Below are 25,713 nucleotides of genomic sequence, written 5' to 3'. Positions count from 1 at the left end.
GTAATACACAATTCAATTGATGTGTATTTACATTATCATTGCCGTTTCAATCACTGCTTCTTGGAAGTTAACATGTGCTTAAGCGTCATTTAAAATGTCATTAATTTGTTCAGTATAAACCTAACATTTTATACTCTCTCTTAAATTAAGGACATTTTGAAGGGATGTTTTGCTGTTTGAAAGTCAGTCAGTTTCAAATTATGCCATTTTGACATAAACCCTCACTATCTTTCCATAAATGTTATAATAAAGAATTCTTCATAATGCTTTATTTTAGGACAGGTACACTTTACTATTGTGAATAAGAAATAAACTTCTGATCTGCAGGTGGTATTCTCATTGCCTACACCAATGTGTGTAAAGAATTCTTGCAGTCCATACTATAACAAGCTGGAAGAATTTCAAGAACTGTTTCAAATTTAACGTTATTGCCAGTTTTAAATAGGTTAACGGAAAAGAGATGAAGACACTGCAAAAACCAGAGACAAGCTAGAATTGCAAAACGAAATGATCAGGTGGCAATCTACAGTTTCATATTTTGCATAGGGTTAGATATTCTCATCACTGCTTATACTTTCTATTTAAAATACATTGTATATATTATTTTTTGCATATTTGCAATGTTTTATTTTTTTAAATATTCATTACATGATATGGGTAATTGTGTTTTGGACCGTGTCCAAAATCAGGTTAATTTTCTACATGACCCGAATCATTGATTTTTTCTAAAAAACAATTCTGTAAACAATTAATACATTCCCATTATTTTCTTCATGAGTGTGGGTTCAATATTAGGATTGAAAATAAAAGAAGTAAACATATTTCTCTCGGTCTGCGTCAAGAATATTGTGTTTTCCATCTTCTTTATTATAATTGTAGTAACATACCTTCTAATTATAACTAAAATTTAATCTTGCAAACATTTGTAATCTTCAGAATTAAAATGTTCCTCCATTACGTACTAGTTGTTTTTAGAAAATGATAATTCTGACCTGAAGTCAAGTAGAGGACTATATTATCTTGGTTATCTAGAAATCATTCATCCGTTATTACAGATCTGAACAAAATCAGTTATACTATTGTGGTGTCCATTATTTTATTTGGGCTATAATTTATTTATTCAATTATTTATTTCAAGTAATTCTTCTCTTGAAAAACAATGTGCTCAAAATCAAAAATATCATTCTTGGAAAAAGAGACTTTTACTTATAGCTAAATTTCAAATAAGGATATGTTCTTGGATTGTATTGTTGTGATTTAACAAAAAACTGCTACAACATTACGACACAGGCCACAAAAGGCATATCAACAATTCCAGTGTTGCATTACAGCTAGGCCTTATTTCAAATGTGCAATTATCAAATGACTGCTAACTCTCTCTTGGTCATTTTCATTTCTAGGACCTCAAAGGTAAATTGTAAAATAAGGAACCAATAATTTTTTTTTACATTTTGGAGCAGTCATTTTGGTTGTATTTTTAGAAGAGTTAAAATTTCCACAAGTACCAAATCAAAATATTTTTTAGCCACATTACATGAAAGTAACATAGAGGTATGCAAACATTTTCACTTTACAGCAGTCACTGTCATGAGTTGATAATATCTATAGCTCCCAGTGCAGATGCTACTATTTGCAAATATAAAAGTTTTCATTATGCTATTTTCATGAACACTTAAAATCAACTAAAAACAGAAGAATACAATTACATGCCTCCTGCTCACCTATACTTACATTTATCTGTATGTTATCCGGTGGAATAACACGGAAGAAGTTTTTATATAAGCCTCTATCCGATAATGACGCTGCAGTAGTGGAATATCCAATCATTGGAAGGCGATGCTGATCTGGAAGCGCTCCAAGGAGAGTTGAAATGACATGCGCCTCGGAACTAAATTCTGGGCCTAGTATTCCTACAATATGTAGATTGTTGTGTTTTAGTTTTGGAATAAAGCAAGAATAGTGGTAAATGCAATTGCGGCAAATAATATACAGAGTAAAAGCTGCCGTAAAAATAATAAAATCTTAACAATTTCGCTAGCATTTACATATTTTGGTTTTTAATGTTCATGGTGGTATTCCAGGGATACTTAGTGGAAAAAAGAGGCGAACATATTCCAAAATTATGAAAGTATTGCATTGCAAGATACTAAACAATTTTATCGTTATAATAATAATAATGATTTTTTATAGGCATCATCATGACATGGTTGGTTTATTATCCTTGCGATAATGAGACTGCTTATACCTGATACAGATTCAGTGTGCATCTTTTGAAGAGACAGGAAAATGTCCAAGGATAGCATTAAGATCAATGATACCAGTAACTATTCAAAGCATAACGTATTTGGTTTACTACAAGTGCATAAAAATGTTCCTGAGTATTTTAAGGATCAGTTGAATATTACCCCAATTAGAGAGTTATGGTCAAAATTCTCTTCGTTTACAACAGACAAGGACGAACATGAGGTTTGCAAAGGAATAAAAATATATGATAAAAAAGAATCTAAAATTCGAAATGCAGCGATATTATGTGTTTAGGACAAACGTAATTACCAAGAAATTAATTGACTTAGATCATGTAATTTTGAGAAATGAAAAGTTTCTTGATGAGGGCAAACATTGCTAGCTTGAAAACATAAACACGTTGCCTCACGGACATGAAAACACCTTGTATCTAATAGGAGTGCTATTATTTTATTTATGAGAGAGATTTTGTAAGGAATAACATGATTTTAATCAAAACTGTTTTCAGTTTATTTTTGTTCCTTGCCGTAAGTACAACCAAATAACAAGCATTTTCTCTAAAATGCGTGATTAAAGAGCAGTACTTCTGTACGATCAAACATACACTGATACTTAAATTCTTGTGGTATCGTTTCTGATATATATATATATATATATATATATATATATATATATATATATATATATATATCGTACATTGCAGTTTGTTATGCTGGAAATGTAGCAATATTCAAGTGAGAGAAACTTGTGTATGCCTAACGTTTGATTTGAATTATATATTGATGTGCACCAGCATTTATTTGTAATTTGTTTCAGCTTGGCGTATAACCCCATCATGCGAACAAAATTCGTTATTCTTTACTGCATGGGGTGAAGTGTCAGACTTAAAAAGCATAACATAGCTAACTTTTTTGTGTAAACAATGTTACGCTCACTGCGTGAATACACATTTCTATAGATGATACTAAATCAAATAAATTCACATCTAATTCATACGATCCTGTTTCTTCGGACTTGGTATTATGCGACGAACGTAAAATAATATGAACACAGGCTTTATACTAGTTTTCTTTCCAAACTATTTTTTGTTGTTTTCCGATTCCTTTTATAATTTATCTACTTTAACACCCACTGCAAGATAGTGGCAATTACCGTGTCCAATTTAGTTTTGAATGTCTCAATATTTTTTGTCTATTTCAGGTTCAGCTCTGTCAGTTCTAAAGCATGTCGTGAGAGTTTTTTTGATCCAGTCCTGTCCCTGTTGTAAACTTTTTTTCTCTAAAACAGTTAATTCAGTGCTTATAATATTCATAGTGGTTTGTATCTTTTCACTTTAATCAGTATGTTGCCGACTTGTATAAATCCGTTTATTTATTAAACACATATACTCGGGTTTTCTTTTTTGTGTACAACTATACCCGAGGGTGATTTATATATATTGTACAATATTTCGAAACAGTGAGTTTGGTTCTTCCTATGCCGCACGTGCGAAGTGCTTTCGATGGGAAAAACCGAATACTTCCATCGCACATCAATGTATGGCGGCATCGGCTGTGTATAAAGGCCTCATTGTTAGGTAGAGGACATTACAAAAAGATAGAACTAAACAGAGGTAGGGAAAAGAAAATAGAGTGTATAAAAATAAATAATACAACCTACAAAGACAAAATATATATTATAAAAGGTATTAAAGTGTATTAGGCAGAAATTTATAAGGAATACTATATGGGAGGAGCTCAACTCATCTCTGTTAATGAAGATAGAAGAGTGGGTTGAAATTTGGTCACACACAACACTCAATCTAATGGAGCGTATTCAGGCTGCTAAAACCTACACGTATAGTCAACTCAACTGTTTTATGAATACAGTGCACCTAACTGAAGCACTGATGAAGGTCATAGAGGGGAAGAATATATATATATATATATATATATATATATATATATATATATATATATATATATATATATATATATATATATATATATATATATATATATATATATATATATATATATAGATATATAGATATATATAGATATATAGATATAGATATATGTATATATATATATAGATATATAGATATATGTATAGATATATAGATATATGTATATATAGATATATGTATATATATATATATATAGATATGTGTGTATATATATATATGTATGTATGTATGTATGTATATATATATATATATATATATATATATATATATATATATATATATATATATATATATATATAACGTATTTGTGCCGATTTAATGACTATTTTTAAAAATAATATACTTACAAAGTTACTGGAACCACCGCGATGGTAAAAGAACAAGAGCTTTAATATATACGTACAGAGACAATAGTGAAATTTGGATTGGAGAAAAAAACGTATATAACATAATATATAACATAATACATACAATATTCAAAGAGAAACATAAGAAAGAGCTACGGCATCCAAATTTAAACTGGGGGAATATATGGCATAAATGGTCAGGTATAGGATCGACCTCTATACAAATTTTGACCCTTAACATCTTTTTATATTCCATTTGCAATAGCTTCCTGTTTATACTGTCCATTTTCTATAGAAACTGACATATTGCCTTTTTTGCATCAGTTCTAATTCTCTACCAGATGACCTTTGCTTAAGACGAGCTAATTAAATATTAGAAATTTAGCGTTTACATAAGTAAGTCTAAGTCGACATAGCGCGCCTTGATCATGTCGTCAATATTATGCTTTTCAGAACGATAAATGACAGGAGTTGGTTACATTTTTAAATGAAAGCATGTGAAAATCTATTTTATGAGTATGGCAATGTTATGTATACATCAGAAATACTAGATAATACTATACAAATTTTCATTGTAGGTATTTTACAAGGATGATTCACGAAACTCTGGTAGAATTAAAGACTTTACATTTCAGCCTGAAGAAAAACAATCTTAAAGTACAACCATGACGCTTTATTATGAACGGTCTACTTATAATATAGTTCAAATCATGATTATGTAATTGCTTGCACCTGCCACTAGTGCAGTCCTGATTGGAACGGATTTCGTGGTATCACTTTGCTTGAGAAAAGAAGACAATAAATGGGTATCACCTACCGGGGAAGATGTGAAGTCTAAATATCTTTTGGAGCCCACTGAATTTAAGAAACAACCATCAAGCAGAGATGTAGACTATACAAATGAGAGTCATGTCAGGAAAAGGAAAGAGAAGCAGAGACCATTATTAACGAATAAAATGAAAGAATTCAAAGTGGAGAGCATCCATCTGCAGTAAAAACAAAATGAAGAAATACTTTAGAGAATAGAAAAGAATAAGATGCAAACAATGCTCTACATTGCCAGATGGTTGGAAGGTATCGAAATTATATGAGAACAGTTAAGATGGAGATAATGCTGCAGATAATATATTGAAAGAAATCAATTAAAATAAACAGACAAATTACATTTTGTTACAAGGATGAAACAGCTGTGTTTAAGAAAATGGTTTTATAATAGCTTCTATAATCATTGGTGTTGGACTAACAATATGAAACGTCGTCTATCTTGTATCCCATATAATGCGTGCTGTTGGTCTAACAATTCAATTGTTGTCTGCCGTGTATCTCCGTATCTCGTGCCCATTTTTCAATTTTCAACGTATTCTACAATATGAACTATTGTCTGTCTTGTATCCCCAGATAGTGTGTCCGTTTTTAAATGTATTATACACGTAGTTCGAATCAACTTCATATTGTTAATTATATTTTTAAAGGGTCTTAGGACATAATTTATCACCAGATTTCGGTATTGTATACATTGCAGTAACCTTATCATGTTATGTTATTTTCACCAGTCTCTAATGCGGTCTCATTCTAGACCTCTCCGTCTAGAAACTCAGCAAATGGGACAAAATTATTTTCGTACACAAACAATTTCATTTGTTTTCAATAAATAACTCCGGTTACAACTAAACTTTTCCTTACATAATATTTGTTTATTGTGGCACATGGTGATTGACCAAAACATTAAGTTGTTTTTCAACCTCATCGAATATCAAATGCCATGAAAACTACATTCTTGAATTTAATTAGCAAAATGTTGCACATGGTAATGAAATTCAAATGTTAACATTTTAAAAAGTGTCAGCTTTTGCCTCATTATGGCCTCATCATTCAATTATGGGTTGATAAATACAACAAGAATCAGTTTTCTTCCCGCGTTGAACTTCATTGATGTTATCTAGCGACTGCTGATATTATCTAACGACAAAGAATATTGTGATAAAATATTTCGTACAGTTATGTAAATATTCGATTTTATTCATCTTGACTTAGTATCTATATATCGGATTTTGTTACTTTAACTTTTTTCCTCTTACTTTTATTCCCATTCATCTCAGTTTATGATATTATATTGCTTTAGTTAACACAACTATGGGCTACAACTGTCTTGGTTAGTCAAGGTACAGCATGAACAAAATGTGATTGACAATCAGCCCGATGTCAAATCTATCCGTCATGGCTATCTAAAGAAAGGACACAACATTCCAAATAAGGTCTTGGTTATACATTTCATGATCGAACGATTTTACAGAGACGACGATTCGTATTCTGACCGGACAGTGTTAAAAATATAGTTCGTGCAGTGCACGTTTGTGTCTTTGCAAGCAAATTCTATGTATGCGCATAGTTTTAGCATCATCTTCCAAATAGAATATAAATATATTCGAAATGTGTCAGGAGCTAAACATGTCTTGTCACCGTACATTGGTCATGTCTATAAAGGATATGCTATCTATAAACATTTGGGACCAGCATTCAACAATTTACCAAAACACATCATACCTACCGAAACTTCCTCTTGAGCTATTCAGGTATAATTCATTGGCTATACGTGTAGCAACTACAGCAGCGTTTTCCGTAGATCTGCAGGTATAATGAGCCCGTAAACCTGGCGATGGAATCATAAGAATCAACACTTCCATATCAGAACACAAATGCTGCCTCTGCTGTGTAGTAAATCGTGCAATACTAGAAATTCACTTTTATTTAAGATAAAGATTGCTAAGAGTTGTTTAAAGAGAAAGAATTGAATATGGCAAGAACAATGTGCATTATCGTGCAACAAGAAAATGAAAACAAACATTACATGACCCTGCATAAACGGGTCAGATTCTTAGGGTTAGTGCACTCAGAGCTAATTCTGTTTGTATGTTGTTTTAATCTTCTTTCTTTTCTGGTTTTGTTTTTGCTTTTCTTTATCTAAGATAAATCGTTAAACCTTTCTCTAATAAAATGACCCATCCATATGTAATACATCAGTCGTTAATTGTTATTTCATATAGCAAGGTGACAATCTGGTGATTCCGTACAGTCCATTAATGTATTTAGATAGAAGCTCATGACGGAATTCGTAAAAATGCTCATGTACGAAACACATCTATTGTGCTATTGTAGAGTTCGTTGGTTGACACTAAAAATAATTCTGTATGTCCCAAAGATATTCCACAAAATCTTAACTTTATTCATTATCACTGAGTTGTTCTTTTTAACTGCATTATTGTTTCGTAATATTTATTAACATATACAACATGCTACTTAATGCGACTTGATTTGTTTACACTGGTGGCATGTACTGTACCTAAAACGAAAGATGCACAAAATAGTTTTCAAAAACATGATAACTGTGGACAATGGTACATCACGAACAAGGAAGATGTCTTTAAAATATTATAATGAACTATCAATTATAACTAAGGACACAAGTAACCATTGACACCAACGTGAAGACTGTCGAGAATGTGATATCATAGACAGCAATATAAACAAATAAAATGCACTATCGAAAAGCCGTAAGGAGGCACACAATAGTTGACAACATTATGGAGACTGTTGACACTGATACATTATGTACAATTAGGACATTATTTATACAAATAATCTGAACTGTCATGCAAACTAACGACGCATATAGCTATTGACAAAAATACACGGACACTGTGGACAATGAACTATCTAAAATGAAGAAGACACGTATGAGGCCGTGCATGAACAATTTAGAATCAGATGGTTAGTGCGATCAGCCAGTGTTTTTTTTTAAATCTTAGATAGATCACTGACCCTTACAAGAATCAAAAGATGATCACATTATGATTATACATTCCTTTGGTAATGCATCTACTGTTAATAGCAACTTCATATTGCAAGGTGGCGGCCTATTAGTTCAAACTCATGTATACATAAAATATGAAGGCATTACATAAGTTATGATATCTCAAGCTATCATTATTATTGCGTTTATTCAGGTTGGATTGAATATTTAGAGCCCTATATTTCTGAAACATAGGACACCACTGGTTTAACTATGCTATCAAAAATTTTAATAGTATCAAAACTACAGTCGAATAATTTCAAAGATACAGCATACAAACCTACGTCCCATACGTAAAGGAAGATACTATGAACATATGGTTATTACCCCTTTAGCAGTCGACCAAAAGACATCATTAAAAATTTAGCTTTCATCATCTCTACTTTAAAATGGATGAAACAGCTTGCTTAGTTCATCAACAAACAAATCTAATAAATCAAAAGATAAAGCCTGTACTAAATGAGCGTATTATGTTTGTTTGCAAAGTAGTTGCTCATATACTATACCATTTTAGACACGTTTGTCGTGCAGTATGACAGATATGGAAGAACACTGCACAAGTCTGACAATGTAAAGTTAATGGAGAAAGCAAATGAGTATATAATAATACATATTAATGACTTAGCATTTTGCAGCAGGAACCCGTATAGGATTGTCTTTCCAGTAAGTATCATAACCTTGTCTCGGTAGAAGCATGCTAAGATATTCTGTATCTGTACTGTATCTAGGACATCAAAATGTACTGTAGTATTCTTCCAATATCATTAAATATGAACTAACGTCGTCTACCTTTACACAGAATATGTATTATAATTTGTTCATATAAACGGAATTGATATAATCAATAATATTATGGTACAAATAGTGCCAGAGCAACCATGCAGTGAATCACAACATAAACATCTTCTTCCTTATAATTTTAATGAAATAAGTAGCAAGTACATGAAGCAAAATGTATTGGATTTTTACCTGTTTGTAATGCTGGGGTATGGGTGGAGACACGATAGAAGATTTCATACGTTTTTCTGTATATATCAGTATAATAATAACAATGAGGACTTTGTATAGCGCCTAATCTTTAGAAGCTCTAAGCGCTTTACAACATTAGACAACACCTATAAGATAAAAAATACATAATAATATTATTACAAAAGCAAACACCATGAAATTAGAAAAAAACATTAAAAAATAAAAAAACATGCTGAGAATATTTCAGGTAGGAAACATTATTAGATCTTTAAGTTTGTTCTTGCAGTCGAAATAAGTGAGTTTTGAGAGCCCTCTAGAATGTGATCACTGTCTTTGTATCTAAATGGGCAATTCATTCCACGTTGCTGGGCCTTGGTATGCAAAAGAACGCTGTCCATATGACTTTGTTTTCATAGTGGAAATAATGAGTATACGATTGTCAGAGGACGAGCGTAAGTATCTTGCTGGTGTATACACATGGGTGAGAACGGATAGGTATGTTGGACTAGAGTCCGACAGTGTAACGTAACACAGAGAACAAATTTTGTGTTTGATTCTGGATCTAATGGATAGCCAGTGTAGGGTACAGAGCAGCGGGGAGGTGTGGTCTGATCGTGGTACTCTAAGTATGATCCGAGCAGCTGTGTTTTGAACTTTTTGAAGTTTCTGGAGTAGATATTGAGACGAACCAGACATAATTGAGTTACAATAGTCCAGTCTTGAAAGGACTAATGAACACACAAGTGTTTTAGTGGCATGAACTGAAAGATATTTGCGAATTGAGCTGATGCGTCTCAGCTGAAGATATGCAGCCTTGCATATGTTCATGACATGTTGGTGCAATGTGAGAGTACTGTCCAGAGTAACACCTAGGTTTCGTACTGATTGTGTGAATTTAATATTGGCGTTGCTGATATTTATTGTTTGAGGTAAAAGATGTGAATGAGAAAGTCTTTGTGTTGTGATCAGAATGGCCTCAGTTTTATCATCATTCATCTGCAGCTTGTTACATGTCATCCATGATTTCACATCAGAAATGCACCTCTCTACACCTTGGATGGTAGCATCAACTTCAGTTGGGTGGTTAGATTTGTATATTTGGGTGTCATCAGCGTACAATTTGTGAGACACTGGATGATGATCTATGACACTTGAGAGCGGCTGAGTGTATAGAATGAAGAGAACAGGTCCAAGAACAGACCCCTGTGGAACACCACAACATAGATCAACTAGGCTGGAGTGTATTCCATTTGCAGATACAATTTGTGTCCTGTTGACCAAGTAGGACTTGAACCACAGTAAGGCTGTATCATGAATGCCAAATATGTGCTGGAGACTCTGAAGTAATATATCATGGTCTATTGTGTCAAATGCTGCAGACAAATCAAAGAGGGTGAGGACTGTAATCTTTCCGCTATCCAACGCAGAGAGAATGTCATTAACTACTTTTACAAGAGTAGTTCTTGTATACGATTAGTGTTAAATGAACGTAAATATTTATTGTCTAGACTGGCTTTGTTTACCCGCGTAAGAACTATTACATTTTGATCCTTTATTCTACCATGTAGGCAGCGGCACATTTAATTGGTGCACTTAGATTTGTAACAATGCTGTATTTTCATTATTTATAGCAAACAATTTTGATTGTAAAGGTGCAAATATTTCGCAAAGAAACATAAATAAAATATATGTGTGCTGGTTATTAGTTCACATCATGTATATCAATAATATGTGTTTAAGGAAGCCGTTAATAATCAGGTTATCGAGCACATGTCTCTTCCAATACAAATCATATTATTAAAGACATTTGAATCTTCATATCGTAATTCAGAAACGATTGCAATTTAAAGAAGTAAAATATGCCCATTGTTTGTAATAGTTGATGGCTCGTTCTGACATTTAATAATGATACTCAGAGAAACTGCACAGAATAAGAAATGTTCTCACATGGAGATCTTGATTCAAGATCCTATCATTTCCATTTAATTATTGAGAATGTTTCTGTACACCGTTAGTTCCATGATCTTCGAAAATTACGTATTAGCGCAAACCAGAGTGATTTTTATATTCCACTAAAGCACTGATTTATTTATTCACTGATGCTTCTTGTGCGATTTAATAATATTTGTAAACAGTGCTCAAAATCTAATTCTGTTATATAATTTGTGTGTCCTTATTACTTTCATGAGTATTTGTAGCTGCTGCCGTACGTGCTGTGTGTAATCGATTTTCAAGGTTCGTGACTTCCATGGAGAGCAAAAGAAGTTTTTTTTATGAAAACCATATCTTGATATGACAATCCTTTTAGTAGGATTGTTATGTACATTTGATTTAATCTATGTTTGATTTAATTTATTTGTTTGTTTGTTTTGATTTTTTTTGTTTCATTACATGCTATTGTAAAGTTGTCCTGAACAGACTTCAGAGTTATTTTTGTTGACGTTAGCGACTTTATAGAGACATTGTATCTAATATTGACCTAGTTCCTGACCTTGATTCAGAACCAGTATAGGGTTCTTGTAAACAACTTTTCAAATTTTGTTTTTATTCTTTTCCAGAGTAAAAATCATTAGTTTTAGTCAAGGAAATACTGGGAAAACGTAATGTTAGGCATGTAAAAAGTTTCTAACTTGTTCTAGAAATATGATCATGTGACCCTCATACGGGAATCTGTTTTGCGTCTAAAATTAGTGTATAACTGTTTTATATAGACAATTTTGTCAGTCGGGCTTTAAACCATTGACACTTAAAGGTGTTTTGTTGTGGCCAGTTTGAGCTGAATTTTTGTTTTTTCTTCAAATTATTTGGATTCCAAGAGATTGATTTTTCCGAAAATACATGTGCTCTAAATTAATTCTTGGATAAAAACAGTTATCGAAATGTAAACCAGAAGTCAAACACTGGAATATTATTTTCTGTGATTCAGCAAAGAACTTTTGACACGTCAGTACGACACATAATATGTTCTCGCCTTCCATTTTGGATTTCATCTGGATTCGAACTCAGTTTCATTAGGACTTTTTATTACAAGGACGTCTATTTTCTAATTCTTGGATTATTCTTGGATCATTTTTGGATATAATTTGTAAAATCCGTAAGTTCTTTTTCTCATTTTTACCTTGTTTTTCTAGGGAAATAAATTATTTGTTAAATTTTACAAAGCTTGTTGTCTTCATTATTTTCTTGTTGCGTTATGTAATGGTGGCCATATTTTAGGACCAGCACTATTTTCATTCACAACTAAGTTATAATTAACATGATAAGAAGCCTTTAAGGGAAATCCCTAAGTTTATATGACCATATGTTCAGCATAAGTAACGATAATGAGATTTTCAAGTGGCTTCCATATTTTGACACCAATTTCATTTAAGGCTAGCCTGGCATCATAAGTCTTCTAGTGAAAATACCATGTATGAGAAGTACTGATAAAGAAATTTCAAGCAAGGCTGATGAAACGACCATATTGAATGTCAGATCGAAACCATTGTCCCTTAAGGAAAACATGTCTAGAATATGAAACAAGACACAGCAACCGTGATATGCCACAACGTTTTTTCAAGTTTAGCTAAGCAACTGGTACTTGATGATTGGATCTTAAGGGTGATAATAATTATTGAAGACCTAAAGTTTTATAGCACAGATCTGTTTACAAATTTTACACTGGGCAAAAAGGACATAGTTATGGACGTGCGAATAGCTAGCTTTTGGGGGAAAGAGACACTCCAAAATCACGTGAGAAGCACCAAAGTTCGTCAAAATGGAACTTCTTTCAAAATTATGTTTTTACATTCTTGTAGGCTTAATTTGTTAGTAGAAGCAAGTCTTGATACTTTTTCCAAACAAGCACGTACTCAATTGGAGACGTGTCCTCAGCATGAAGATGTATATTCTCATGAATAACCCCTATTTGCACCAAATACAAATGCACACACACACACACACACAAATATATATATATATATATATATATATATATATATATATATATATATATATATATATATATATATATATACAAACACATCTCAGCCATCGTCTTATATACGTACCTATGACTACTCCCGGCAGATAAGACTGCCCATTGAGGTTTTTTATTGCCCATCTAACAGCTTCCAACCGTTTTACAGATTGTGTTTCAACCGTTCCGCATGTACCATTGTCATTGGAGAAGGCAGATAAAATAATATCAATGTATACGTTCCCTTCACAAACAATTTGAGCGTCTGGTGTACATGTCACAGTGTATGACAGGAGCAAAACTCCCAACAGAGAATAGGTCGATATATCTAGCAAGCAACTGAAAATAAAAGCGATAATAGTTAAATATAATACGTTTTATAATGTTGGTTCACTTTCAAAATTTGTACATTTTGAGAATGCTACGAGTATAAAGGATATGTTTCAGGTCTCTGTTACTAGGGATATTATTTTATATAACCAATATGTTACTAAATCAAGCCAAACTCGTTTGTGTGAGTATTTATTCTAGCATTCACTCGTCCGATACTGTAAGAGCCGTAATTTAGGCGTTTAAATAAGTTTGACAAGTAATTTCAGTAGAGCATATGTTCCTCACTAATGAATTAGTTGTGTGTAGCTTACTGTACATTATGAAATAAAATAGTTTTCGTGCAAACCAGACACAACTGCTACCTTAGGCAAAGATGGAATAATTAGACTGTATTTATAAACACCTATTTACAATGACGTTTGTCTTATTTGAATTTCTTTTTGTTTTGTTTATTAGAAGACCATTTTTGTTGTGCGCTTTACTTACCGATTTTACCTGTATATATTGTCTATTAAACAATAGAGATCGTTTCCTTAAGACATCGGAGCATTTCTGCAATCTTTTGATTGAGACGAAACAAACGGTCGAAAGACCAGCTGTATAGCAACGACAAAAACAAAAACAGTGGTTGGGGAAAATTCAAAACTTAGATAAAATCTAAACGTCAATAGTAATTTGAAACGTATCGAGCCAGTTATCCCCCGCTCCAACTACGCCAAAGCAATAGTAGGAGCGGCGAATTATCAGCTGTATAGCAAAAACTCAAAATGAACAGAAGCTTGGGACAAAGCATACTGAACGAATAAGTTAACGAATAATAACGCAATACTAACATCACCATTAGGAGCAGAGTATGAATTACATGTAGGAAAGGATTGACAAACGATATCAACCGCTCGGATACGGAAAGCTTACCTAGCAAAAACGAATTCAAAACATATCAAAACATGGACATATTAAATGGGAATCAGTAACTATCCTAACCAAATGATTAATCAAGTAAGGAATACTATGGCAACCGGACACTGAACAAGGAACCATCATGGCGCACAAGAGCAGTGATAAAGAAGATCAGGACACAGGCAGAATACAACAGCAACGCAGGACAAGGGAGCATAGAGAAAAAGAAGCAGTAATAAAGTAGATCCAGAAAATAAGGCAACATCACAGCAGGAAAAGGTAGAAGAGGAAAAGTAACATCCTTAAAGAAAACCATGAACATAAGTAGCAGTAATAATAACGATCAGGACAAGAAAGAAACATCCCAGTTGGACAAGTGGGAAAGACAGTAGTAGTAGAAATAAATAAGACCATCAATAAAAGAAGAAACAACGGAAATGCAGTACTAAAAAGGCAGGAAAGAAGCAGATACCGAGAAAAAGGAAGGAAAACAGAAACTAATTATTGCCAAAGTAAACAATAAATATAATCGGCTAAACCGCAAACCAACAGAAAAATAAATTGCCATCCTCATTAAATAAAACCAGTGCCCACACCTGAATATCACTCCCACCGTCCTCCACCACAAAAGAAACACACTTATCAATAACACACCACCAGAAAGCACATAACGTACATTTACATCTTTAACTTGCATACAGTATAACACCCACGCATCTATCCCCTCGCACCGAAAAACAAAACCGCACACATATCATATAGCGCTATGATTCTGGACCCAAGAAAGCCCTTTTAGGCTCACCTGATGGGCCCTGAAAGGAGACCGATTGAATCTTTTACAAACTCACGGCATCGAAACACCCGAATTGAGATAGCAAAAGTCTAAGTCTGCTGTAAGTCAAACCGATTAGGCAAATCTTTCGGAAAACACAAGTACACGAAAAATAATAAGTATTACAAAACAGGAAAATTCACAACAGATGAATATTCGACTCGGATGTGACTCATACATGTTTGGCGTTAGGTTAGGGAGCAGTCCACCTACAATAGGTAGCTGGACATAAATTTGAAGCAAATACAATTCTGCTGATTGTGTGAACGGTCACAGACTTGGTAAGAAGAAAACAGACGGCTGCATTTGATGCGCCCTTGCTTTCCGCTGTTTATTCTGGTGGCATGGTAATAGCGTTAAAGGCACACATTAAATAGCACCCATGCACACTAACGAATCATGCATGCCAATATGCGTTTTGCGACCTTAATCCAACAACAACAGGTTTCTTTTATTCAAGCACATATGTTTACTTTCAAGGCCAAAAACTTAAAATTCTTTTGGCGAAGATTTCTTATCTCCTAAAGTACTACATTTCCACGGATTTCAAATACCTGTACAAGTTAAACTAGCATAGGATAACAACGTCGATTCTAGTACATGCATATGAGCTGGAATATATATATACATATATATATATATATATATATATATATATATATATATATATATATATATATATATATATATATCCGAAACAATGTTTCAAAAATGTTAACGATGAATGTGCCAAATCTGCTGGTTTGAGGCAGTCAACAAAACATCTGTTTTGGTTCATTCAAAAACAAATTTAATCAACCAGAACCAGATTTCATATCAGAAAAGATAAAGTCGTTTACCAAAAATTGATGTTTTGATTTACCTTGAACGTCCATTAAAAATCTATAAGTTTTTAAAGGTGGTTTTATTTAAAGCTATAGTCTACCATGTGTCACCCGTTCTCATTGCTAATAATATTAACACTGCAACCGCAGCCAGGGCCTGAGAGACAGAAATGATCCCCTCCCACAAAAATCTCAGCATGTTGCGACTCTGAAAGGCACAGTAATCCAGCCTCAGAATCGGAGAGGAATTGACGTCATATTCTTGATTAATAAATGCACATTGTTTTTCTCCGTTAACTTTACATTGTCAGAATCGTTCAGCATTGCACTCACGTACACTTCCTAGTGCACTCACGTGTGCCCAATAGTGTATTCGGAAATACTTTGTAAACAAATCATCTACACTAACGTAGGAAATATTTTACGTTCTGGTTGATTAAATTTGTTTTTGAATGAACTTAAAGAAATAAGTTAATAAATCGTATCCTACTGATGGAAGTTAATCCGCATGTGACGCAAAAGTTACAGTTTTTCTCTGAGAATGATACGCGCAAACATTATGCATGACTCCTTCGACTGGACAGGCCAAGACTAGCCATAATCTAATATAATTATTTCTCACTTACTGTCTGTTGTCTTTTAGCTCATCGTCCCATAATTGTATTTTAAGTGCCAATGCCTCTTACAAAATTACAAGAATAACATAATTTGTATAAGCATGAGACTCGTAGCACTTGTACTGAATTGTGTTAAAACATGTGCTAAAATTGCATTTCACCAGTAATACTGAGGAAGGTTAATCACAAATCACAAGAAAAAACTTTTACCATTGAGGTAACTCTGGCTGGAAGTCAAAAGGGATTTGAAAGGGTAAATATCATTGTGAAAACATTTGTAAATATTATTATTCAAAAACAATATAGCTGCCTTGGATGTTTCACACCTAAAACATATTAAACTTAAAGTCACCATACGCATGAAAAAGAAACAAGAAAACTTTGCCCGAATCGGTTTATCATTATGATGCCCCTATCTTGTGAGAAGTCCTCTTTCATATATTCAGCTTGAATGTTTCCAACACCAAAGTTTAAAATTATTTTAGGCCAAAAATAATTAACTTGTGTTTTATTAATTTAACAGAGGAATAAAGATGCAGCAGATTAAAACAGGCTGATCCGTTTTTCTCTAACATCTAACATCTAATGTTATAACAACAGCTGGAGACAAGAGACGTAAGTACAAGTAGCATCATTACACGAAGATGACTGATAACCCTTTCTAGGTCTGGTGTGTTTGGAAAACTACTCAGAGGCGACTGAAACGTAAACTGTGCAGAAGTATTCTCGATTCTCGAACTCTGAGTTCATCATCAGTTACTTTTTTCAAAAGTATGGTCATCGCTGGCTTGAAGCTATAACAGCCCTAACTGTTTAGCCATACAAACAACATTTCCTTTGGTTTAAGAATGTTTATAAATTTAAAATGCAAGGAACAAGATACTGTAAATTAGTAAAGAACTGGGATACATGTTTTAGTTATGTTTCCAATTTTATTTACGCTAAACATGAAAATCAAATTGCAGAATGAAACTGTATTAATGTTATCATGGCTACAGATAAAAATTTGAACCTTTGGGGTTACATTTCAAAGTTTATGTCAGAGTTTGAAAATTTACATTTAGAATGAAATTAATTTACCAAATTTTGGGACAGCGATAGTGTTTTTATAAACATAAATACAATCTCATGCGTATTTCAAATGTTGTGACTGTGGTGTATATGATACTGAACTGTAAATAATACCACTTTCATTTTATTGAATAATTTCGCATATTTTGTATGTTCTTCAAACAATTGCTGTTTTATCGACAATGAATACAATATTTTAAAATTCATATCTTGTTTGATTTGTTGCTGAAATGGTTTGATAATTGACCGAAAACACTATTAATTATACGCATTGGAATATATCTTTAAATGTGCATGTTTGGGGAGAATTTTGAATTTTTTGTATCATACAGTAGTTAATAAATCAACTTTGAAAATATTTTCCTGGGTTTCAAAAATATGGAGCTGTTCGCTTTTCTTAAATGGAATTCTGGTTGGCAAATAAATTGGAAATCACTATATTTTGTCAAAAGGGTTGGGTTATGCCCCCATCCCCACCCCCGCCTTATCCCCTCAGCCTCCAAGTATTCTTCATTAGACAAGAAGAGATTCTTGGAGAGTCCCTGCTGAGACTTGTGGTGCTTGCTAGAATCGATATTTAATAGCTATTACTCAAAAATATTAAATGCCGACTATTCATTATAGCTTTATTTGTAAATAATGGATTATTTTTATTTGGTAACATGATCATGCATTCTTTTGAGGAGTATTTATTGCCTTCATTATATAATGTTTTACACTATAATTTAGTCCCATATTTTATTATTATTTTCGAGTTTTGTGCATTATTATTAATTATTGTGTATGTTTATTCGTTTATAGTATATTTAAATGCAAGCAATCAACAACTGGGATAAAGCCGACACCAGGTCTCCGATTTCTTTCAAATATGAATGTCCGTGATTATTATTTATACCTAAGGGCTAAAGGTGACAGTGTTATTGGAATTTACAGCAAAAGCAATGTGTACAACCAACGCTACAAAACTAGAACCAAAATACAACATGCCGTTTGAATTTTAATTTGTTAAATTTATATTTTCAGCAAATGGAATCAATAAGAACTTTGTCAGTTGTATATAGGGCGGACATGAATCCAATTTACGTACACAATTGAACAAGTTGGTTTTGCATTGACAATACATGAATACGACATTGACAATACATTAATACGACATTGACAATACATGAATGCGAAATTGACAATACATGAATACGACATTTGATAGAGCACCAAATACTCAGTCCGACATAGTTTGTATTGATTCAAAAATTTGGAGACTAATAAATAAATAAGGCACACTTATGAGGAATGGTATTTTACGCAGTCTTATTATCAAAATAGGAATCAATGTGAGTCACATCCATGACTCACCATGGTATATGTCATACCTTTGGTTGTATATTATCACCCTTATGACGTCCACATCCATTGCCTATCATTATTTTAGTTATATATTATCGCTCTCTTCACGTCTGCTCCATTGTTTATCATCCGTTTGGTTATGTATTATCACCCTCATGACGTCCATTTCCTTTGTCTATCATCCTTTTGGTAATATATTATCACTTTATGACGTCCATTTCCATTGTCTATCATTCTTTTGGTTACATACTATCATCCTTTTCACGTCCAGCTCCATGGTTTATCGTCATTTTGGTTATATATTATCACCCTCATGACGTTCATCTCCATTGTCTATCAATGTATATCATTCGTTTGGTTATATATTATCACCCTTATGACGAAAATCTCCATTTTCTATCATTCTTTTGGTTATATATTATCACCCTTATGACGTCCATCTCTATTGTCTATTGTCCTTTTGGTTATATATTATCACCTTCACGATGTCCATTTCCATTGTCTATCATCCTTTTGGTGATATATTACCACCCTCATGACGTTATCTCCATTGTCTATCAATGTATATCATTCGTTTGGTTATATATTATCACCCTCTTCACGTCCTGCTCCATTGTCTATCATCCTTTTGGTTATATATTATCACCCTTATGACTTCCATCTCCATTGCCTATTATCCTTTTGGTTATATATTATCACCCGCACGATGTCCATTTCCACTGTCTATCATCCTTTTGGTGATATATTACCACCCTCATGACGTCCATCTACATTGCCTATCATCCTTTTGGTTATATATTACCACCATCTTTAAGTCCAGCTCATTTGTCTATTATCCTTTTTGTTATATATCATAACCCTTACGAAGTCCATCTCCATTGTACATCATCCTTTTTGGCTATGTATTACCACCCTCACGACGTCCATTTACACTGCCTATCATCCTTTATGTTATATATTATCACCCTCTTCACGTACATCTCCATTGTATGTCATCCTTTTGGTTATATATTATCACCTTTATGACGTCCATTCCCATTGTCTATCAACCGTTTGGTTATATATTATTACCCTCTTAAACTTCAGCTCCATTGTCTATCATCCTTTCGGTTATATATTATCACCTTTATGACGTCCATTTCCATCATTCTTTTGGTTATATATTATCACCCTCTTCACGTCAAGCTCCGTTGTCTATCATCCTTTTTGGCTATATATTTTCACCCTTATGACGTCCATCTCCATTGTCTATCATCATTTTGGTTATATATTACCACCCGCACGATGTCCATTTCCATTGTCTATCATCATTTTGGTGATATATTATCACGTTCATGACGTCCATCTCCATTTCCTATCATCCTTTTGGTTATGTATTACCACCCCCGCGACGTCCATTTCCATCGTCTATCATCTTTTTGGTTATATATAATCACCCTCATGACGTCCATCTCCATTGCCTATTATTATTTTGGTTACATATTATCACCCTCTTAAAGTCCAACTCTAGTGTCTTTCATCCTTTTGGTTATATATTATCACCCTTATGACGCCCACTTCCATTGTCTGTCATCCTTTTGGTGATATAGTATCACCCACGTCACGTCCAGCTTCATTGCCTATCATCCTTTTGGTTATATATTATCACCCTCACGACGTCCATTTCCATTGTCTATCATCCTTTTGGTTACATATTTCCACAATCACGACGTCAATTTCCATTGTCTATATTCCTTTTGGTGATATATTATCACCCTCATGACGCCCATGTACATTGCTTATCATCCGTTTGTTTATATATTAACACCCTCAAGACGTCCATTTACATTGTCATCATTTTGATTATATATTGCCACCCTCATGACGTCCATCTCCATTGCCTATCATTCTTATATTATTACGCTCTTCACGTCCAGCTCCATTGTCTATTGTCATTTTGGTTATATAGCATTACCCTTATGACGTTCATTTCTATTGTCTATCATCCTTTTTGTTATATATTATCTTCCTTATGACGTCCATCGTCGTTGTCTATCATCCTTGTGGTTATATATTATCACCCATATGACGTCCATCTCCATTGCCTTTCATAATTTTGGTTCTATATTACCAACCTCACGACGTACGTTTCCGTTGTCTATCATCCTTTTTGTGATATACTATCACCCTCGTGACGTCCATCTCCATTGCATATCGTCCTTTCGGTTATATATAACCACCCTCATGACGTCCATTTCCGTTGTCTATCGTCCTTTTGGTTATATATTACCACCCTCACGGCGTCCATTTCCATTGTCTATCATCCTTTTGGTTATATATTACCACCCTCACGACGTCCATCTCCATTGTGTATCATCCTTTTTGTGATATATTATCAACTTCATGACGTCCATCTCCATTGTGTATCTTTCTTTTGGTTATATATTATCACCTTCTTCATGTCCAGCTCCATTTTCTCTCATCATTTTGGTTATATATTATCACCCTTATGACGTCCATTTCATAGTCTATCACACTTTTGGTTGTATAATACACCCTCACGACGTCCATTTCCATTGTTTATCACCATTTTGTTATATAGTATCACCCTCATGACGTATCACCGTAATGGGTTCATATTATATCCTCCCTGTCACATAATATTTGTACAAAACACGTCATCAGTTTATAGATGTGCATATTTACAGGTTTACCTAGTGTCTCCGCTACCATCATCCGCGGTAATTATATGATTTGTGGTTGTGTGGGTTTAACGCGATTGTTGGCATATAATAAGAATTACATGGGGGCCAGTATATCTGGTGGAGTAAGAACCTAGGAAGAAAAAAAAGAACCACCGATGTGCGAGCAACAACTAGCAAGATGTCTCACATAACCAAGCCGAGACTCGAACTCACACGGACAGAGGTGATATGTCAGTGATCTATAAAGGCGAGTGACATAGACAACTTGGCCACCGGAGCCCCAGTTATTATGAATGTGCTTTAATTACTCTATTTGTATCAGCTGCACTGATGTGTTTTTACATTTTACGTATTTTCTCAATGTCGCGGATAAGCCGAATGACAAAGACCTTTTTAAATTAAATGAAATTTCGATTGTTAAAATCAAAATTTCTTTCGACATTCTGCATCTGCTCCAAAATTCCCTTAAAATTAAGTCCCATGGAATATAACTGTTGCAAGCTGGAATGGTGAATCACAGAACAATGACAAGTTTAATAACAATGCATGATACGTTAAGTTTTGTCCATAATAACTTTCTTCTATATAAATTGTCTTCATTAACTGCAAACCAAAGTAAGGCTCACTCCGAATTTATACTAAGGGTACACCGTGCAATACTCACGCACACACACACACACAGAGAAAACACACACACAGACACACACACACACACACACATACTCCGTTGCAATTCTTGCATCATCAATTGGCAAGACAAACATATCGATTTCTGGCTTGGAATATTCTCAAGTATCTTTGTGAATCATTGTTAGTGCTCCAAAACATATTTTTCTCTGACAATTGTTCCTTTTTATTTATTCAGTTTTGTTTGGAGTTCGACGTCGACTTTTTTTTCCTTTCGGCGTATAGGAGGAACTAATTCCATCGCCAGGAGTTGAAAGGGACTGTATAGCGGTGTCTCGGAGACCCAGTAGTTTCTTTCCTGTTTATATCAGCACATTTTTCATGCTTGCACTAAGGCTTATTTGGGACCTTATTTGTTGATGTACACATCTTTTCCTTGTGTCAAAGGTCACATTTTTAAAACAAACATCATAGGAAACCAAATATTTTGTGCTGAGTTATACTTCATTTATTCTAGTCTTTGAAATTCCAAACAAATCAATAATCAAACATAATCCCTTCGTTTCCAGGTGTCACTTGCTCTGGAGCACATCCGATGTTACATAGAACGTTTGATTGCAAGCTTAGACTAGACGTGGTACATCTCGATCTATATGGGAGTATATTGATGCGTAATACATTTCAACATACGTTCTTTCATAGGTTTTCTTAGAAAGTATGTTCAATGACACTGTCATTCATAGCAGAATGTTTGGTAATGAGAAAATGGATGGTTCTTTTTCAATTCTTTTAGAAACTTTGCCATCGCTGAGGATGCCAACCATTTTTTTCAAGACATATTTTAAGGATCGTACTAATACACCTATGACACAAAACTTATATTAGCAAACTCAACTGAATGGGGATAAATGAGGGACGTCTGCAAGATCCGCTTAATGTTGATCGACTTTAGTTTGACTTCTGGAAACGTTTTGTTGAATGGTTCTCCGTAATATTTATGTCGACGATTTTGTCATACAACTTGCTTTTAAATGCACTATACAAGTTTTGAATTCCGTTATAACCAGGGTTAAAAGAAGTATTCGTAGATGCTGGCTAAAAGTGTATATATGTGTTGCATGCTCAAAATAACGTCACCATTGCTCGATAGACCTCCTAAGTTGTGGTAACTTGGACTGCAATGCTTGACGTATCCTTCGAGCAATAGGAGTAGTAATAGTCCTCTGTTTTTAGCACTTTTTATAAATATCATTCTTAGTTTCTGTCTTCCCTTCGGTTGTTCCTTCTGCTAAAGGGAACATTGACATCACCTTTTGACTCATTCTTTTATTTCATCTCTTTTGCGATTAGAAAAAGGCGACAACAAAGGGCGTCACACTACGAACAAGGGTGTCACACTAGGAAGAGTAAAAAGTGCAGATGGAGTTTGAATCCTTCTTTCTTTTTACGCTTCTATCCCTCTACCTTTATTGTCATCTTCTTTCTTCTTGTTGTTTCCATATTTTCCTTGTGTTTGAAGTTTCTCAGAGCAGCTTTAGCTGTTTAACACTTTTTAATGAAATTGTTGAGGACGATGCTTATTGTCCTCACAGTTCCAGCAGCAGAGAGGGCGAACAGACTCTAATTGACTCACCCTCGAATTACAAAAATAAGCCTTCCTGAAAATCGCAAAAAAATGCAAAAAAAGGGATCGAGGTGACTGGGTGCCGAGTAGGAGACTTCGCCTTCTCTGTTGCTATCAATTAAAATTTTTATCAAGACCGACTCGGTATCTCGACCGTGGGTCATGTAAATGTATCGTTATAAATCCATGCAGGGATAATTGAGCCTGACGAAATAATTTTTTAAACTTAATTATATTCATATCACCGTCAGACCAGTTCTGATAAATATATCGTCGCTTATGTACACCAACTCTGTTAAACACAGCAAGAATATTACAATTTTCTCTGATTACTGATGGTATTTGTGTACATTTTTGAGCAACATAAATCACATCTGTATTTTTATGTCTTACGCGCGAGAATATCCGAGCAGGATTGGATTGTTTATCCAACATTACATCATCGTACACGACTAAATTGCTAACAGATCCGTCAAGATCATCCACAGACGTTGATTCGTCAATATTAGTGATAAAATTAATAACATCCTGGTCGTTTTCATTCAACGATTTTGCGCTTTCGTTAAAGTCTTTCAGCACTTCATAGCATCGCTGATCATAGCATCGGAGATACCAAATATAACTCATCCCATTTTAACCACCGCATTATCAGATTAAGTAAAAGTTGTGTTTTATCACTCCCAGATGGACCTCTTATGATCATCCGGATATAATTTGGTAATGCTGGATGATGGTTGTCCGGTTCTCGCTTTTTGTCGCCGAAAAATCAATTATATCCATGATGTAGAAATATAATAAATAATATGGATTTATATTGTGTGAGATGCAGGACGCGTACTCCCACAAGTGGACTAACAACCATCACAAAAAAAACCCAGATCAGCAGTTACAGGTAAGTGTGAACGATGTGGTATAAATTTTTTAAAATTTATTTCTAATCCAAACAATATATTAAAAAAGAGGAGGTGATGTTGCCGCTGAGTTAGCAAAACTACCAGGAACTCAATGGGGGAAATACCCAGGAGAAAAACACACTCCAGGATATAATTATTGTGGTCCTGGTGCTCGACTTGATATCCGACTTGACAGCCAAGATCAACCAAAACCCGGTGAGTATCCAGTGAACGCTATTGATAAAGCGTGTCACGCTCATTATGTAGCTTATAAAAGTAAAAACAAGATAGACATGTCGCAGATGTGAAATTAATTCACGTGCTAAATTTCATAAAAAAATAAATCTTTCAAATGATCATTAGCTAATTGGTTGGTGAGATCTGCGATGAAGGGTAAGCTTGTATTAGGAGCTGGTAATTAATCAACCGATTATTATCATAATGGAGTCGATTTAGTATAGCCCAAGAGGATACTGGAAAGGTAGATCAGCGATTAGCAAACTCACCGAAGCAGCATGTGTTGAACGTGTTGCTGATGAAAAATGGTTAGCACGACAGGCAATATGACAAATTTATCTTTTCTATCCACGGTAAATTGTTTTGGATTATTACTCGAGTACTGCCACAACATTATTGTATTACACTTCC

General features: G+C 34.0%; 1 protein-coding gene across 1 annotated transcript in view; it reads right to left on the bottom strand.

Annotated features, from left to right (window-relative positions):
- Positions 1-13,673, bottom strand: part of LOC149775621 (metabotropic glutamate receptor 1-like) — a 44,215-nt gene extending 30,542 nt beyond the window's left edge. The window contains exons 1-3 of the mRNA XM_089943504.1: positions 13,408-13,673; positions 7,088-7,189; positions 1,732-1,910 (exon numbers count right to left, since the gene is read on the bottom strand). Coding sequence (XP_089799630.1) covers positions 1,732-1,827 — 96 coding nt within the window. The 5' untranslated portion in view covers positions 1,828-1,910; positions 7,088-7,189; positions 13,408-13,673. The remainder of the gene's footprint in view (positions 1-1,731; positions 1,911-7,087; positions 7,190-13,407) is intronic.
- Positions 13,674-25,713: the final 12,040 nt, after the last annotated feature.

This window comes from Sinohyriopsis cumingii, chromosome 19 (assembly GCF_028554795.1).
Source record: "Sinohyriopsis cumingii isolate HCF-2022 chromosome 19, ASM2855479v2, whole genome shotgun sequence".
In the NCBI taxonomy this organism is placed as follows: domain Eukaryota; kingdom Metazoa; phylum Mollusca; class Bivalvia; order Unionida; family Unionidae; genus Sinohyriopsis; species Sinohyriopsis cumingii.
This window is presented reverse-complemented; position numbering and strand designations above follow the sequence as displayed.